This window comes from Microtus oregoni, unplaced genomic scaffold, assembly GCF_018167655.1.
Source record: "Microtus oregoni isolate MIOR12 unplaced genomic scaffold, Mior012 000005F_ref0000423, whole genome shotgun sequence".
Classification (NCBI taxonomy): Eukaryota; Metazoa; Chordata; class Mammalia; order Rodentia; family Cricetidae; genus Microtus; species Microtus oregoni.
In genome coordinates this window covers 40,538,852-40,557,162 of record NW_024543064.1, presented here as the reverse complement: position 1 = coordinate 40,557,162, position 18,311 = coordinate 40,538,852, and the positions used below count along the sequence as shown (strand labels likewise).

Here is an 18,311-nt window from a genome sequence, read left to right as displayed (position 1 = left end):
CTCCCTCCCTCCCTCCCTCCCTCCCTCCCTCCCTCCTTTCTCTCTCAAGAGCTAGTTCCAGGACAGACTCCAAAGCTACAGAGAACCCTGTCTCGAAAAACAAAACAAACAAAAAAGTCTTTTTGTAACAGCCTTAGCTTGTTCTGGAACTCACTCTGTAGACCAGGCTGCCCTCAAACTCACAGAGAGATACCTGCCTCTGCCTCCTGAGTGTTGGGATTAAAGGCGTGCACCACTACTGCCCAGCATTTTTTTTTTTTTTTTTCTTGAGACAGGTCTTCCTATGCAGTCTTGGCTGGCCTGGAACTCACTAGGTAGGTCAGGCTGGCCACAAGCTCAGAGATCTGCCTTTGCCTTCTGAGTTTTTTTTTTTTTTTTTTCCGAGACAGGGTTTCTCTGTGGCTTTGGAGCCTGTCCTGGAACTAGCTCTGTAGACCAGGCTGGTCTCGAACTCCCAGAGATCCTCCTGCCTCTGCCTCCCGAGTGCTGGGATTTAAGGCGTGCGCCACCATCGCCCGGCTTGCCTTCTGAGTTCTGAGATTAAAAGCATGCCATCACACCTGACATGCGTTGTCTTAGTGATTGTAAGCATTAACAAACTCTAGACTGCCCCCTTGTTTTGTTTGAATATGACAAAATACATGTCACCTTCTTTTTTTGTAAACACAGCTGTACTCATTTCCTTTATATATTTATTGTTTTTGCCTGCTTCCATGTTGTGATGACAGAGTTGACTGAATACCAGAGAGATGGTATGGCCTGCATAAAATATTTACTATTTTCTTTCTTTTCCCCTTTCTTTGTCTTTTATTTTTTTCTTTCCCCATTTCTGCTTCTTTTCCTTTGCTTCTTCCTTCCCCTCCCATTTCTTATTTTTTTCCATTTCATGATTCTACCCCAGGCTGAACTTTATATGTAAGCAGTGCTCTTGCTTCAGAGGTTCTTGGATATTGTAATTATATGAATGAATGACCATGACTTCCTAATATTACTGTTTTTTTCTTATTTTTAACAATATTTATTTTTAAGAATTATTTTTAATATTAATAACATTTATATAATTATATATAATTAATAACATTTCTAATTATGTGTGTGTTATCTGAGTGGGAATATGTGCATGTGAGTGAAGATACCCTCAGAGGCCAGAAGAGGGCATCAGATGGAGCTAGAGTTACAGGTGGCTGTGTTCTGGGAGTTTAACTTGGGTCCTCTGCAAGAGCAGTACACACTATTACCCACTGACCCATCTCTCCAGTTCCTGTGTTTTCTGTTTTTCAAAGCTTAAAATATTTACTAAAATACTACTTTGGTTGGTATAAAATAAGTTATTGACTAATGATTTACTCCCTCATTTAGTATATAAAGAATGCTTGTTATATGCTGACAATTGTGTTGGATGTTGGGTATATATTGATTTAAAAAAAGGCATTTTTTTTTCCATTAAAAGTTAAAAGTCTAGCTTGAAATGTAGTTCATTGGCAAAGCATTTACCTAGCAAGCAACAGCCCTAGGTTCAGACCACCCAAAAGTTAAAAGTTATTCAGATTGATAAAAATAAATTACTAAATACTACTATATATTTTGCTAAATTGTTTTTCTCTTGTTTTCTACCCTAAGTTTATAAATAAGGGACTGTTCTCCTGGTGTCTTGTGTCTGAGTGCCACTAATTTCTTAAACCAAAAACACATTCATAGCCTTAGCAATAAAAACACCACTAGATACTGAAAAATTACAAACCAGACTACAGAGAAATACATACTTAAGATGTACATAAATGTGTATACAAAGAGATCATTGTTCTTAAAATAGAAAGGAATGATGGTAGTAGTATGATTTTTTTTTTTATATAGTTTAGAAAAACAAGATACCTAAATTGATGAAAGAAATCCTTGAGAGAGCACTTTCTTCCTGTTTGGTATTTTATTAGTGCATAGCAGTTGGTCCAAAATTAGAGTTAGTATGCATGTTAGTACATATGTGGATTTTTACGTCTATCACAGTCACTTACTGGTGGGTAACAATCCATATGCTGTTTAACCCTTCAATTTTTTTTTCTTAATGTGTATGGGTATTTTGTTTGTATTTGTGTGTCTATGCATCATGTAGGTGCCTGGTGCATGAGAGACTGAAAGAGATCCCTTGGGACTGGAGTTAAAATATAGTGTTGTGGGGTTGGAGAGATGTCTGAGCTGTTAAGAACACTGGCTACTCTTCCAGAGGACCTGGGTTCATTTCCCAGCACCCACATGGCAGCTCACACTGTCTGTTACTTCAGTTCCTGGGGATCTGATACCTTCACAAATGCACATAAAGTTAGATAAATTATGTAGGGGCCTACTACCCAGCTCCTGAGTAAATCACACAAGGGGGCTTATTCTTAGTTATAAATGCCAAGCCTTAGCTTGACTTGTTTCTTGCCCTCTTTTCTTAGCTTAAATTATCCCTACTACCTTTTGCCTCTGGGCTTTTATCTTTCTCTATTTCTGTATACCTTTGTTTTCTTCTTACTCCATGGCTAGCCCCTGATGTCCTCCTCTCCTTGTTCTCTTTCTCTTCATTCTCTTTCCTTGTTTCTCCGCCTGCTAGCCCTGCCTATCCTTGCTTTTGCCTTGCTAATTGGCTGTTTATTTCTTTAGTAATACCCTCTGGTGTTTTAGACAGGCAAAGAATCAGAGCTTTACAGTTAATTAAATGCAGAATAAACAAGTCACACACCTGAAAATTAATATTCCCCAACACATGTATTTAAAAAAATACAGTTGTAAGCCATCATATGGGTGTTGGGAATTGAACCTGGGTACTCTGGAAGAGCAACCAGTGTTCTTAACCTATGAGGCACCTCTCCAGCCTCCTATTTAACCTTTTTATACCTTAATTTTTTGAACAGTAAAATGAAGTTAAAAAAACCATTTTAAGAACCAAAATGATGGCTCAGATGGCTAAAGTGATTACCACACTAGCATAAGGATTAGAGTTTAGTTCTGCTGAATCCACGTAAAACCAGAAATGGTAGTATGTGTCTGTAATCCCAGCTGATGAGAACAGTAGAATATCTAGAAACTCATGTCAGCTAGCTTAGTACACATGGTAGTAAATAAGAAACCCTGCCTCAAACAAGATAGAAGGTGAAGAATGACAGCTGAGATTGTCCTCCTACCTCTACATTTGTACTGTGGCCCACACATGCCCAAACATACATGTGTAGCATGAATAATAAAAACCCAGAGACAGATATTGGGGTTCAAGCTGAATTCAGATCAGAAAAGCAAAGCAACACTCCACTGGCTCTTACCTTAACTCAGACCGAAGTGGGCTATCCTTCCACTAATCCTCAGAGACCTGTCTCCTCCCGTCTTATATTCCTCTCTAGTGCCAGAATTAAAGGTATGCACTACCACTGCCCAGCCTCTATGGCTAACTAGTGTGGCTGCTGGGATTAAAGATATGTGCCACTACTGACTGACCTGTATGACTAACTAGTGTGGCTGCTTTGACTGGCCTGGAACTCACCATGTAGACTGTGCTGGCCTCAGATTCATAGAGATCTGTTACCTCTCTTTCCCAAGTACTAGAAGTAAAAAGGCTTGTGCCACCATGCCTACCTTAACATAAATATTTTTAGATACCTTTCCCTTACATGTTATAAGTTTTTATTATACTTAGAGTGAAAACAGGAATCCTTAGGACTTTGAGATCTGGCCCAGTTACTAGTCATACTAGTGTTTTTATAATGTATTAATCAATTTTTTTTTCTTTTGACAATACCAAGAAAAAGGTATTTTAGCTCACATTTCAGAGAGTACAGTTCTTTATGGTAGAGAAGGTGTGGTGAAGGAGAGGAATTGTTCCCAAAGGGAAGGAGATGGGGAAGGAGGCCCCTACTCCTCAACCTATGCAACATTTATTCATCTCTTGGGTGCTTGCTTCTCAAACAAGTGGACAGCATTAATAATCACAGTTTTCCTTCCTATAATAAATATATAATAAATAAATATGCCTTATAAAATGTAATATGTAGTTTCATAAACATTTTGCTTATATTCTTGGCTTCAGACATTAGTTTCTTTCTCTGCCAGGAGTATTGTATATGGCTCCAGACATCTTACAACAGCCCAATTCTATACTGCCTTTAAGTCACTGTATAAAAAGGTCTTTAAGTGGTGACCATGTTTTAAAAAGCAACTCCTCTCTTGTCTATATTCCTATTTATTTGTATCTTACCTTTATTATTAATCTTCATGCACTAGAATGTAAATTCATACTGACAGGAGTTTGTTTTGTTCATTGTTCAGCTCCTTGAAACATGTCTCACATAAAAGAATTTTAAAATGCTCAGTTAATGCATTGTTGTAGTTGGAAATGTAAGAAAGTTTTTTTAATGACTTAACTGATCTGAAAAAAATTTCATGTGATAAAAATTAGAATAAATAGATTGTGTGTCATTTATATGCTTGCTGCCTCTAGGAAATTATTCAATTCTTGAGATTTAAATCCTTTATCATTAAAGTGGAGAACCTTGACAGTTAAAACTTAATAAATTGCACTTTATAAATGTTGGTTTTTTTTTTTTTTTGTAATCTATGGTAAGGTTGGTGTTAAATTGAAGCAAGTTTCTTACTTCAAGAACATCATTTATTGAGTTTGGAGAGATGACTCAGTGTTTAAGAATACTTGCTATTTTTACAAAGGACCTTAGTTCTGTTCCTAGCACCCACATTGTGGCTCACAGCCTCCTGTAACTCCAGTTCTAGAGGATCTTGATCCCCTTTTGGGGGGGTCATTGCACACATGTGGTGCACTTAAATACTTACAAGCAAAATGCTCACACACATAAAATACAAAATAAAATCTTTTTAAAAAGAATATATATTCCCAGGTGAGAGAACCGCTTTGTCAGGAGTTGCACTGAATATTGAAAATTAATCTGAAACAAAATACTACGTATTACTGAAGTTTTAGTGTAAGGCAATAGAGACGGTGCTTTAAAAATCAGTATCTATTGTTTTTATTAATTTTTTATTGTAAAAGATTTTGGCTAGCTGGGCGGTGGTGACACATGCCTTTCTTTAATCCCAGCACTTGGGAAGCAGAGACAGGTGAATTCTCTGTGAGTTCAAGGCCAGCCTGGTCTACAGAGCAAGTTCCAGGAAAGGCTCCAAAGCCACACAGAGAAACCCTGTCTCAGGGAAAAAATAAATAAATAATTGTTGTCTTTGGATTGATATATGCATGAACTGAAATTCATTATCTCCTGCTCAGTACTATTGAAACCCTGTGAAGTCCCAAGCTGTAGCATGAATTCTAATTGGTATTAATAATAAAAACCCAGAGTCAGATATAGATAGGGCTTAATGCTGAAGATCAGAGAAGCAGAGAGGCTAGTCACTAGAGAGTTCTTTTACTTCTACCAATGCTCATACTGATGGGGTGATTCTATCCTCACACTGCATTTCCAGACTCCATCTGTCTCCACAAACCCTCAAACGACTATGAGCTCTTGTCTCCTTTTGTCTTATTTCTGTCTCTGACCCAGCCGTATCACTCCTGTTTCTACCTCCCTAGTGCTGGGATCAAAGACTTGGGATCTCAACTGCTGGGATTACATTTGTGTGAGCTCTGTTTCTTTTGTAGGCAGATTCAAACTTGATAGTCCAGGGTGGCCTTGAACTAACAGATTTCTCTGCCCCTGTCTCCGAGTCCTAGGACTAAAGGTGTGTGCCACCGGTCCCTGACCTCTAGTGGTGTACTTTAGCTCTGCACTCGTATTCAGGCAAGCTTTATTTGCTAAAACAAAATATCACTACACTAATTGACAGGTTTTCATATCTATAAAATGAAAATATTAATCTTCCTGGATTATTAAGAATTAAAAGAACAATTATATATCATCTATCGTAATGTCTGGTGTCTAGCAAGCATTTAGTAATTATTTGTTTTATTACTTTGAGAAACATAAAATCTTGAGTGAAGTACTATAACTTATATTTTTACCATATTCCAATCAATCACCATACCATGAGAATAAATGGAATATTTTTAAAACTTAGCCTTTGAAATTAAAATGAATAGTTGTGATCCATTCATTTAAAATCACAGCATAAAGGGTACATTTTGTTTTTCATAGTACTCAAAAAGACCAAAAGTTAAGTTTGAAATTGATTTTGGGAATACCATTGGAATAAAAATTGAGGAGCAAGAACCCTATTTAGCATTTTTGTGATATAATTTGAAGTTAGTACTTAGGACATCCTATAGTGACTGTTTTGAAAAAGTCATTTATATCTTCTGTACTTAAGCACTGGGTATTTACTAAAACATATGTTCTTGCAGTGCCTACTTGTTTTCTTTCTTGTGATACTGGGAGTGTCTGACCTAAGTCCTAGCACATGGTGGGCATGTATTCTACCACTGAACTACAACAGCAGCTCATCGGTACCAGTTTTGGCCTGTTAAAGTTAGTAAGATTGTTCACTTATATAGTCTGTCATTTATTTGTTTATTGAGAAAGTATATTTTTAAATTTGTTTCTTCAGCGATCACCGGAATATACCAATTGCCGTTATCTATGCAAACTTTGCTTAATTCACATTGAAAACATCCAGGGAGCACATAAACATATAAAGGAAAAACGACATAAAAAAAACATTTTGGTAAGTTAATATCTTTAAAAATATTTTACTTTTTGAATTGTAAAAGTAATATGAGACCATTTTAAAACTTACAAACCTAATATTGAGGTGTGAAGTAACTGAAATGATAGTCTTGAATAACTGTAATTAACTTCTTTATCTCCAGTGATTAGAAGGAACCTTCTAGAAACCAGTTTGATCATGCTGAAAATTGATTCTTAAAATAAAAACTGTCAGGTACAGATTACCCATCTTTCAGGAGAAGCAGCAGTAGTGAGAAAGCTCTGGAGTCTGTCCTGGAACTTGCTCTTGTAGACCAGGCTGGCCCTGAACTCACAGATATCATCCACCTGCCTCTGCCTCCCAAGTGCTGGGATTAAAGACGTGCGCTGGTACCACCCTGCTCCTTTAATCTTTTAGTACATCTGCTCAGGTGAAATTGGATCTTTGGCTTCAACTCAGAAAGGAATAAATGTAAGCAATGTAAACAGAGTTGTGATTTATTAAGAGACACTCTGTGTGTGTGTGTGTGTGTGTGTAGGGGGTGAACATGTTTTTACTTGTACTGAGGCCATGGGACGACTTTGGGTGTCATACTCTAACAGTCTCTACCTTATTCCTTATAGACCCGGTCTCTTATCTATATACTGAACTGGGAGTTTATTCCTGCAGGTCAAGAAGTCTTTTAACAATTTTCTTGTCTTCATTGGTGTGCTCAACCAGTCTTGGCCTTTTATATGGTTGTTGGGAGCTGAACTCCGGGTCTTATGCTTACCAAACTTTCTTACCCACTAAGCCATCCTCCCAGCCCCCAAAGACATTTTTATTTTGAAAGTTCTTTCACATTTATTAACATTTGCTTTTTGTACATGGGCACACATGCCACAGTACACATGTGTACTTGCTATTTTAATATAAAATAGCTATATATGAAATGAATATTATCTCTGTAGTCTTCACGGCAAACATTTACTGTGCTGGAAGTTTGACTTCTCACTAAGACTCTTCAGCTGGACTCTGGGATGAGGTGCTTTTCCACCTTTCATTTTCCGTCTTTCTGTCTTACTTTCCGTACGGAGTAGTCATTGTCTGATTGTCAGATGCCCGTAATGGTGAATAAGAATCATGGTTCCTGTTCCCAATAATTGGTGAATAGCAGTTTGTGTACAGTAAGTCTTATTAGAGGGAGAAATAATACGAAGGAAATGGACATTTTACTTGGTTTAGAATGGGGAAGTTTCTCCGGAAAGTGACCTTTGAGCTGAACTTTGATATAGTAGTTTAAAAAGCAAAAAGTAAGTGTGGTGCATTAAAACATAAAGAAAGATCTCCAGAGAAGAGTGGACATGGTGTGTAAGGATGTGAGTAAATCTAGTAAGAGGGAAGGAGAGAACTAGCAGAAAAACGGTGTGACATGAGGCTAGAGAAGTATAGACCAGAAATCCTCACACATTTGCACTTAAGAATTTGTAATTTTTAGATTATTTTTATTAAATTATCTCACACAAATTTGCATAGAGTACTTTTCTAAGCATATTATTAACTAATTTTTTCTCTAAAAATGTAATACTGATAATATATACTCTCAGCTTAGATAACTTCTGAGAAGAATCCCCTCACCTGATCTTACTGAAAGTCTGGGTTGTAGTAGTTCTCTGCTTTTCCATAGAAGCTTTTGCATTATTTGATTATAAAACCTTATGTTTTATCAACTTTGTGTATTAGCGAGTGTTCTTATGACCACTTGACTTGATGCTGCCTGTGTTGATTAGATATGGTTGATGACTTTTCTTTTTTACCTAAGATTGCTGTCTTTGTTGCTATGGAATCATGAGTCAGTTGTTGAACCTTTGTGTTAGCTTAGATGTAGAATTTCAGAATTTGTACCAATAATACAGAAGAACAATTTTTAAAATGTTATGTTCTTCTTTTAAAATGGTTATTTATTTGATATTTATTTATTTATGAGTGAGTATGTAAGTGTATGATGACTCCCTGTGGGAGCTAGCAGAGTCAAGGAGTGAGTATCCTGTACCCTGGAGCTTAAGTTATATAAAGCAGTTGTGAGCCACTGGATGTGGGTGCTGGGAACTGGAATGGGTCCTTCACAAAGGCAGTCCACGCTTCTGAGATATCTCTCCAGTTCCAGCAGAACAGATTTTAAAAAATTAATAAAATGATTTAATTATAGTCTCAAAAAATGTCTAAATTATAAAAAAATCTTACTAATAAACTCCCTTGCTGTACCTTTAATTCCTTGAGTCTTGTGTCCTAAAAGCAAAAGTTTTTCTTTGCTTCATTTATTACATGTTTTATTTCTCATGTGAATATTTGTTATTTCTGTTTTTCTTTCTTAAATATAAGGACATTAAAATGGAAACTTGTTTATTATTGTGAAACATTCTGCTAACAGGAAAAACAGGAAGAAAGTGAACTGCGGTCTCTTCCATCTCCTTCCCCTGCTCACTTGGGTGCTTTAAGTGTTGCAGTTATTGAATTAGCAAAAGAACAAGGAATAACAGATGATGACCTCAGCGTCCGCCAGGACATTGTGGAGGAAATGTCAAAGGTCATAATGACATATTTACCAGGTACTAAACCATTTTACATATTTATTAGAATCACAAAATTTTCCTTTACTTCCTCTTGAACTAGGGTAAATTTCTTTCTTTTTTTTTTTTTTTTTTTTTTTTCGAGACAGGGTTTCTCTGTGGTTTTGGAGCCTGTCCTGGAACTAGCTCTTGTAGACCAGGCTGGTCTCGAACTCCCAGAGATCCGCCTACCTCTGCCACCTGAGTGCTGGGATTAAAGGCGTGTGCCATCACCGCCTGGCCTAGGGTAAATTTCTTAATGTATATTCTTTTTTCTTCTTTTTGAGACAGGGTTTCTCTCTGTAGCTCTGGCTGTCCTGGAGCTTATTCCAGGCTGGTCTCAAACTCACAGAGATCCACCTGCCTCTGCCTCCCAAGAGCTGGGATTAAAGGCATGCGCCACCAGTGCCCTGCCCTTTTTTTTTTTTTTTTTGCTTCTTAAAATAGACAAATTTGAGTGTCTTAGGAATGACATTTTTTGTATGTTAATTTTTTTGTTTGTGAATGTGTATGGCCTGGCAAGTAAGTGTGGAATCAGAAAACTTCTTTCCTTCTACCATATATGTTCTGGTATCCACCTCAGTTCCTCAGGGAACAAGCGCCTTTAACATCTCACTCTCGAGGAATTGCTTTTATTTTAGAATTTTCTTTTAAGAAAAAAACAGTAGTATAATTTTGTGGTATGAAAAATAGATTTTTTAAAATGCCAAACGTGGGTAATTTCTTATTGGTCAGATATATTTTACATTGGTTTATGAATATCTTTTTTTTTTTTAGAGAGTGAGTTTTATTATAAAAAAATATTTATAGGTATATGTATTCCACTCATGTGCCAGATGCCTACAGAGGCCAGAAGAAGGTGTTAGGAGCTGGAGTTACACAGGTGATTGTGAGTTTCCTGATGTGGTTGCTGGGAATCTGAACTTGGGTCCACAGGAAGAGCAGCAAATATTCTTGAGTACTGAGTCCCTGATTATCATTGATTTCTAAGTGGATTTTAGCATTTATTTTATATATTTTCAGTACAAACATTATAACATTACCAAATAACATTTTTATTGCTTTATGATAGGGAAACATTAGTTTAATTTATTTTTGGGTTCAAGGTACTATGAATTTAGGTTTATTTGATACATTTACACAAGTATAGGTTGATGCCAATCTTTTTTTTTTCTTTGACATTTAGGTAAATTATACAGTAGTTTGGGAACAGTCTAGCCAAGTAGGTTCTGTTTATCTTGTAGCCACAAATTTTTTCTGTTTAAAAGTTTGCACTATCAGTTGACTTGAAGTTGCTTTGTATTTTGGAAAGCATTTGTATTGAATGATCCTTTTTTAAAAGTTGTATAAGCATCTAAAATAATAAATGGATTTTATGACAGCAGCATTGCTAGATGAGTGCATTTGTTAAATAATCTTTGATTGGTTTTTAAATGAATTGTTTCAATTGAATACTGAACTTTTCTGATAGTTTTTATTCCTTGTATTTTCTTCTTGTACCCATGATACCCATCCAGTTAGAAAGGATGTCAATTTTGTAAAAATCATTATACCATAATCATGTGATTGAAGTTATGTATAGTTTTCCTGATGTTTTTATTTATTTGTTTTGTATGTGTGGGAGTCTAGTGTGAGTATGTTTAGAATGTATATGTGAATGCCTCATACGTTGGAAGAGGCAATTAAATACCTGGAAACTGGAGTCACAGATGGTTATGAGCCACCATTTAGGTACAGGAAACTAATCTCTGGTCTTCTGCAAGAACAGCAGCAAGTGCTCTTAGCTGCTGAGTCATGTTTCCAGCTTCCCAATTTTTTAAAAAATACTCATATTTTCAGTTTCATGCTTTTGTGTATTTTCTTTATTCCAGAATGTTCACTGAGGTTGTATGGCTCATCTCTGACAAAGTTTGCTCTAAAAAGCAGTGATGTTAATATAGATATAAAATTTCCTCCCAAGGTAAGTAATTAAAAAAAAATTTTCTTTCTATGATACTTATGGGTTATCTTTTATCAAAGAGGTAGGAATTAAAAAAAAAATTTTTTTGACTTACTGAGTATGACCATGAAGACTAAACAGTGTTTTTAAGTTACTCTTAATGCCGGGCAGTGGTGGCACATGCCTTTTAATCCCAGCACTTGGAAGGCAGAGGCAAGTAGATCTTTGAGTTCAAGGCCAGCCTGGTCTACAGAGTGAGTTCCAGGGCAGCCAGGGCTACACAGAAAACCCCTGTCTTGAAACCCCTCTCCCTACCCCCCCCCCAAAAAAGTTACTCTTACATTTCAAATAGGGAGAGTAAAAACATTCAGGTGGGAGAAAAAAGCCAAAAGAGGAAAATAATAAAAGGGGAAGGTGCTTACATTTGAAATTGTTGACTAGTTACTACTTTGGGTAAGCAATATTAAAAAGTGGAAAAATAGAAACCAGAAAGCTAAATTTAAAACCTGACTGAAAAACAAACAGAACAGGTTCCTTGATCTCTTTGAACATTGTTTTCCTCAATTTTAAAAAACAGGATAAATAACATTTTTTGTTGGTTTTGTTTATTTGAGGTAAAATTTCCCTATTTATCCTGCGCTGGAACTCAGTGTATATTCCAGGATGTCCTTGAACTTGTACTTTTCATGGTACTGCCTCTTGAATGCTGCTGTTACAGGCACATTGGGCCATAATATGGTGTTTGTAAGAGCCTGGGCCTTATTCTACTAGAGTTCCATCTCTATCTTCCAAATAAGGGATAATGTTTCAGCTTTTGAGGCAGGGTCTCAACTATGTAACTCTGATTGGTTCTGGAGCTCTTTGTGGCTCAGGCTGGCTTTAAACTCAGAGAGATCCCCTGCCAAGTGTTGGGATTAAAAGTGCTCCATCACACCTGGCCCAGTTTTTACATTAAATGAGATGAACGTACACATATAGCCTGGTAAATGATAAATACTTATAAGACCTAGTAGTGAGGTAATGTTATTATCAACTGTCAATAATATTTGGCATTAACAATGCAAATTTTTGTCAAGCCAAACATTGAAAATTGTCAGTCAAGGTCTGGCAATATGTCTCAATGGGTAAAAGAGAACCTGGTGACCTGGTGACCTGAGTTCAATCCTTGGAACCCACATCAACTTGAAAAGAGAAATTGATTCTGTGTGTTGTCTTCGGGCTTCACATGGTGGCTGTGTGACATACACTCCACTCTGTCACATACAATAATACAATTTTTAAAAAGTTAATAGTCAAACTTTCATGTTTGTCTTAGAGTTTCAGTCTATGATAAAATACCTTGGAGACATTTATTTCATTTTAGCAGCTTGTAGTCCATCCAGGGAAGTCAGGGCAGGAACTCTAGGTAGATAGGAACTGAAGCAAAGGCCACGAAGGAAGTGCTGATTAATGACTTACACTTCATGGCTTGGTCAGCCTGCTTTCTTATAGCACCCAGGACCACCAGCCTATGAATGCCACCATATCAACCAAGGAGTGGGGAAGCACTACAGGCTTGTCTGCAGGCCAGTCTAGTGATAATATTTTTTTATTTTATTTTTTTATTTTTTTGGTTTTTCGAGACAGGGTTTCTCTGTGGTTTTGGAGCCTGTCCTGGAACTAGCTCTTGTAGACCAGGCTGGTCTTGAACTCACAGAGATCACCTGCCTCTGCCTCCCAAGTGCTGGGATTAAAGGCGTGCGCCACCACCACCTGGCTGTGATAATATTTTCTTAATCAAGGTTCCCTCTTCCCAAATTCCGTTCAAGTCATGTCAGGTTGACATAAAATTAGCCAGAACAATGTTTAATTTTTTTTTTAATTTTTTTATGATTTATTTATCTTTATTTTATGTGCATTGGTGTGAGGGTGTCAGATCCCTTGGAACTGGATTTTCAGACAGTTGTGAGCTGCCATGTGGGTGCTGGGAATTGAACCCGGGTCCTCTGGGAGAGCAGTCAGTGCTCTTAACCGCTGAGCCATTTCTCCAGCCCCAATGTTTAATTTTTTAAAATACTTTTGTTGTTGTTGTTGCTCATAGATACTTAGTTTGAATGAAAGTTTGGTCTTTAAATTTCTAGTTTATTTAGTAGTCATTTGGTAAACTTGTTTTCTATTTTCCTTGAATAATAAATAGTTCAGCATTTGTTGTAATTGTACTTCTCTGAACATATTTGTTGACATAAAGTAAAAATACTACTCTGATTGTATTATTTTAAAATACAGAGCATTATTTTTGTTTAAGTGTTGTTTAATCAAATTGAGTTCTCACTAATGTCCTGCTACTTGTTCTTTGTTTTAATGAAACTTTTTAGATGAATCATCCAGATCTTCTAATACAAGTGCTTGGAATTTTGAAAAAAAGTAGTAAGTTTTTGCTTTTTCTTCTTTCATAAAAATTTTTCTAATAGTATAGGCACTGTGTTGTTTACATATGGCTAACCAAGTTAAAATTGCTACCATGTATGAGTATGCGCGTGCATGCACACACACACACACATATACCTATATAAATATACATGTATATTTATAGTAGGTGTCTCTGGAAATATAATTGGCCTGTTGGTTAAGTCAGATGTACTGTGTCAAAATTGATAATTAAAAATGGTTATGGGATTTGGAGCATTAAAAAATTCCTTTCAATACAATAGCCTCTCCTTATCTTCAGGATTTACTTATTTATGTATTTGTTTAGTGCGAGGGATGCAACCCGGGGCCTTGCACTAGATGTATATTTTGTCAGTGAGCTATAGTCCAGTCAATATCTCAGTTTTGCTTTCTGTGGTTTCAGTTAACCTGCATTCAGCTACAATCAAATCAGGAAGAATATTCTAAAAACAAACAATTCCTCTTTAAAAAATATTTCCTTAATTTATGTGTATGATGTTTTACTTGCATGCATATATGAACATCATGTGTGTGCCTTGTGCCTGCAGCGGTCAATAGAGGATTTCAGATTCCCTGGAACTAGAGTAATGGATAGATATGAGCTAATATGTGGGTGTTTGTTGTGAACTGAACCCAGGTCCTTGTTTAAGAACAGTTGCTCTTAACCGCTCAGTCATTTCTGTAGCCCTTCCTCATTTTTAAGTCTCATTCCATTCTCAGTAACTCCATCAATTTATCTTCTAGTAGCTCTTCAACTTTCAGGTTATTAGATTCTCTGCAGTGTCATGTATAGATGAGAGTCCACATTCATATAACTGATTATGTTGTAATTGTTCTGTTCTGTTTCATTAACTCCTATTAATCTTTTATTGTGCCTAATTTATGTATTAAAATTTTTCAAAGGCATGAATGATTAATAAGAGATGAGTATTTACAGTATTTGATGCTACCTTGGGTTGCAGATATTTGCTGGTGTTTTATAAATTATTTCTTTTAGATAAAAGAGAGCGACTATGTTACATTTCATGTGTAAATGAAGACAAATAGATCTATCTTTATCTTATTGGAAGGTCACTGATGAAGGACAATTAGGGAGAGATGTAGAATAAAGATGTGTTCATACATTGTGTATACATGCTTTCTTTCTACCTGATTTGTTTGTTCTTTTTGTTTTTTGTTGTTGTTGTTTGGTTGGTTTTTCAAGACAGAGTTTCTCTTTGTAGCCTTTACTATCCGGGCTGTCCTTGCTTTGTAGACCTGACTGGCCTCGAACTCACAGAGATCCACATGCCATTGTCTTCTGAGTGCTGGAATCAAAGGTGTGTGCCACCAGTCCTGGCCGCTTTCTTTTCATTTGAAGCAGTAACCCACTTGAAATAGCTATAGTCTATTGTAATCATCTGAATCATACCAAGTAGCTTTTCCATGTTACTTGTCTGGAATGCTTTTATAAGAAAGGATACTTTTTTTTTTTTTTACCTGTTTCATTTTGTTTATACATCACAAATAAAAAATATAACCTTCCTGAAAGTACAACAGCTCTTTTTTTTTTTTACTTTTTTTCATCTTTGTAATTATTTACTAGCTAGCAATATTCTTAATTAAGGCTACCAATAGCCTTTATTTCTAAGCTACATATGCATATAAGAAGTATGGGACTAGGATAGACTGCAAAAGAAAACCACTCAACTCTGCAAAAATGCAAAAGAGAAAACAATGGCCCAATATTTAGTATATGAGTCAAAAATAAAATGTTTGCAAGTGAAATTTTAAGAAAATAATAAGAAAAGTCTACAGTAACCAACTCTTTTAGCAAAGAATCACAAAGATCCGTTACTTAGGATCTTTTTGGCAAATAACATCAAAAACCGCATTTGAAACATTGAACATTTCTGAATGCAATGAGACGACCAGACATGGGGCTCTGATCTAATGAGTATTTAGTGTACTGGCGAACTCAGAATCAGAATACACTACAGGACACATGGCAGCACATGCCTGTATGCCCAGCACTTGGGATGTAGGGGCAGGAGGACCAGGACATCAGGAGCTGAAGGCCATCTCAGTTGTAGCTGCTGGAAGTTTGTATCACTACATGAGACCCTTAAGAGATGAACTGATAATAATGGTGGTTGTCCACTTTATCTTTTCCTTTCTTCCATTTGTCTCCATTGGTGTGCCGTTGGGCAAGCCCAGACTCTGACTGACTGCCAGGCCCCGGCTCTGCTCCTCCTGGGCCACACTAAGCTTTGCCAGGCTCAAGAAAGGATACTTAGTAGATAAAAAATTAAAAAAAAGAGTATGGTGTTTCAAATCAAGCTCTAAAACATTTATTATAAACTGGTAAACTAGTTGACTCATCTTTTTTTTGTGCGCTTTTGTGTGTGTTTATGTGAGAGAGAGTGTGTGATGTTTGTGGCACTTTTGGTGTGCATGATAGTTGTTCTTTTAGTCTCTGGAATTGAACTCGGGTTGTCAGGCTTGGAGGCAGGGGCCTTTATTATCTGAGTCATCTTATTAGCTTATTATTCATGAGCTTCTTGTTGACCATTGCTCTGGGAAATTAGTTTATAAGGAATGACGTAGGGATATTTCAGTAGAGTTGCTTTTATTAATACTTGTTTCTAATTACACAAAAACTTAAAAACATAAAACAGGTAAACATAGGAGGTAGACATAATGGCTTTTATCTCTCGAGAGTTATTGAGAAATGTCAGCCCATTATAACTATTATTATTATTATTATTATATACCTTTCACATGAGAGATCATCTTCACTCATATAATGTAGGTTTAAAAGCTTTTTCTAATTTTTTAAAATTATGTTTCACTTAATTTTCTCATTGCATCCTCTAGAAATCTATCATCAACAAGATTTGTTTTTATATTTGTGTTCCTAATCCCTTGTTGAGCTTTTTGTGTCATAAGTTACTGCCATATTTATTGTATGTTATAGTATTTCTGACATGATGGGTTTCCAGTACATATTTTTAAATTGGTAATTATCTCATCAAATACTACTAGGGATTTTCATTGAGGTTTTTCTCCCCAAACAAAATGTCAATCTATTTATCTTAAAATATTTATTTTTAATTTTTTTTAATATTTCTTTATTATGTATACAATATTCTGTCTGTGTGTGTCTGCAGGCCAGAAGAGGGAACCAAACCTCATTACAGATGGTTGTGAGCTACCATGTGGTTGCTGGGAATTGAACTCAGGACCTTTGGAAGAGCAGGCAATGCTCCTAACCACTGAGCCATTTCTCCAGCCCCTTATTTTTAATTTTTAAGTTAAATTTATTTTATGTCCCTGTGCATGCTTGTGGGTGGATGGGTGCTTGCATGCATTTGGAAGTCAGAGGACAACTTGTAGGATTTGGTTCTCCCTTTCCAGCACATAGGTACTAGAGGTTGAATTTCCAGCAGGGCCATCTCCCCAGACTCTGAAGTAGATATTTATGACTTGAGATCTACTTTGGTGATAGGCTTTGCCCGCCACCCCACTCTCATTAATTCCTCCTAAGAATCTTTCATTAGTCAGATTTTAGAAATATTAATTGGGTGAGGCCTAGAGTTGTACTTGAATGGCAAAGTATAAGTTCTCCTATAACTATATATAGCCCTCAGAAGTGATGTGCCCTCTTTGCTGTGTATCTGTGAAGTTTGACTACTTATTTGGAAATATTCAAACATTTAGGGATGTTAAAAGTCCTTCTTCTTAAAGTGCTTCTAATTTCCAAATGGTATTTAAGACTATACTTGTGGTTTATGGTATACAAGAAATGACTCTAGGAGAGGTAAGAGATTCTTTTGGGGTTTATCATTTTCATAATTAGAAGAGGAGGTTATCCCACAGAAGTAATGAGAGTGATTTTTAGAATGAAACTGTTATTTATTCTTTACTAGTGAATATTTAGCAATGCTGACATTAACTTACTTTTCCCCCCCTCTCTTATTAGCATTATATGTAGATGTGGAATCTGATTTTCATGCTAAAGTTCCTGTTGTGGTGTGCAAAGATCGGAAAAGGTTGGTAATGAAGAAAAAAAGGTATTTATAAAAACAACAAACTTGGGCTGAGGAGATTGCTCAATGGGTAAAGGGTTTGCTGTACAAGCATGAGGCATGAGGACTTGAGTTTGAATCACTAGCGCTGAGATAATAAGCTAGGCAATCCTACTTCTTTGAGAGATCATAGGGTCTTCTTGAGCAGCCAGCCTATCCAGCATGTTGAGCTTCAGGTCCAATGAGAGATCTATTAAACAAGAAGGAGGAGAACAATAGTCAAAGATACTCACCATGAGTCTGACCACCACACAAATGTGTGAATTGACCCGTGCATGTTAGTACACACACACACACACACACACACACACACACACACGCGCGCGCGCCCCCGCAAGATGACTCATTTACTACATAAACCTGACAAACTTGAGTTCTACTCTTTGTATCCCATGTAAGCCACTGTGCATACAAACACCCCATTATTTTTTATTTTTTTAAAAAAGGAACCAAATTTGTTTCAAACATTTCCAAAGTAAGAAATTGTATATCTTAGATTTCTCATTAGGTTAATATGTCATTTATTAAATGACACACCAAATGCGTGTGAACAAGAAATTGAGTTAGCAGAGTTAAAGCACTCTAGGTAAAACTTTCCCTTTCCCTCCATTTTCTTTTTCTTTCTTTCTTTCTTCTTTTTCTTTTCTCTCCCCC

The 18,311-nt window shown here is 36.4% G+C and overlaps 1 protein-coding gene across 6 annotated transcripts in view; it reads left to right on the top strand.

Annotated features, from left to right (window-relative positions):
- Positions 1–18,311, top strand: part of Tut4 (terminal uridylyl transferase 4) — a 96,710-nt gene that overhangs the window by 18,502 nt on the left and 59,897 nt on the right. For all 6 annotated transcript variants that reach the window (XM_041651560.1, XM_041651558.1, XM_041651556.1 and 3 more), the window contains exons 4-8: positions 6,538–6,654; positions 9,047–9,224; positions 11,096–11,184; positions 13,518–13,569; positions 17,552–17,621. In XM_041651560.1, the coding sequence (XP_041507494.1) occupies positions 6,538–6,654; positions 9,047–9,224; positions 11,096–11,184; positions 13,518–13,569; positions 17,552–17,621 (506 nt within the window). The remainder of the gene's footprint in view (positions 1–6,537; positions 6,655–9,046; positions 9,225–11,095; positions 11,185–13,517; positions 13,570–17,551; positions 17,622–18,311) is intronic.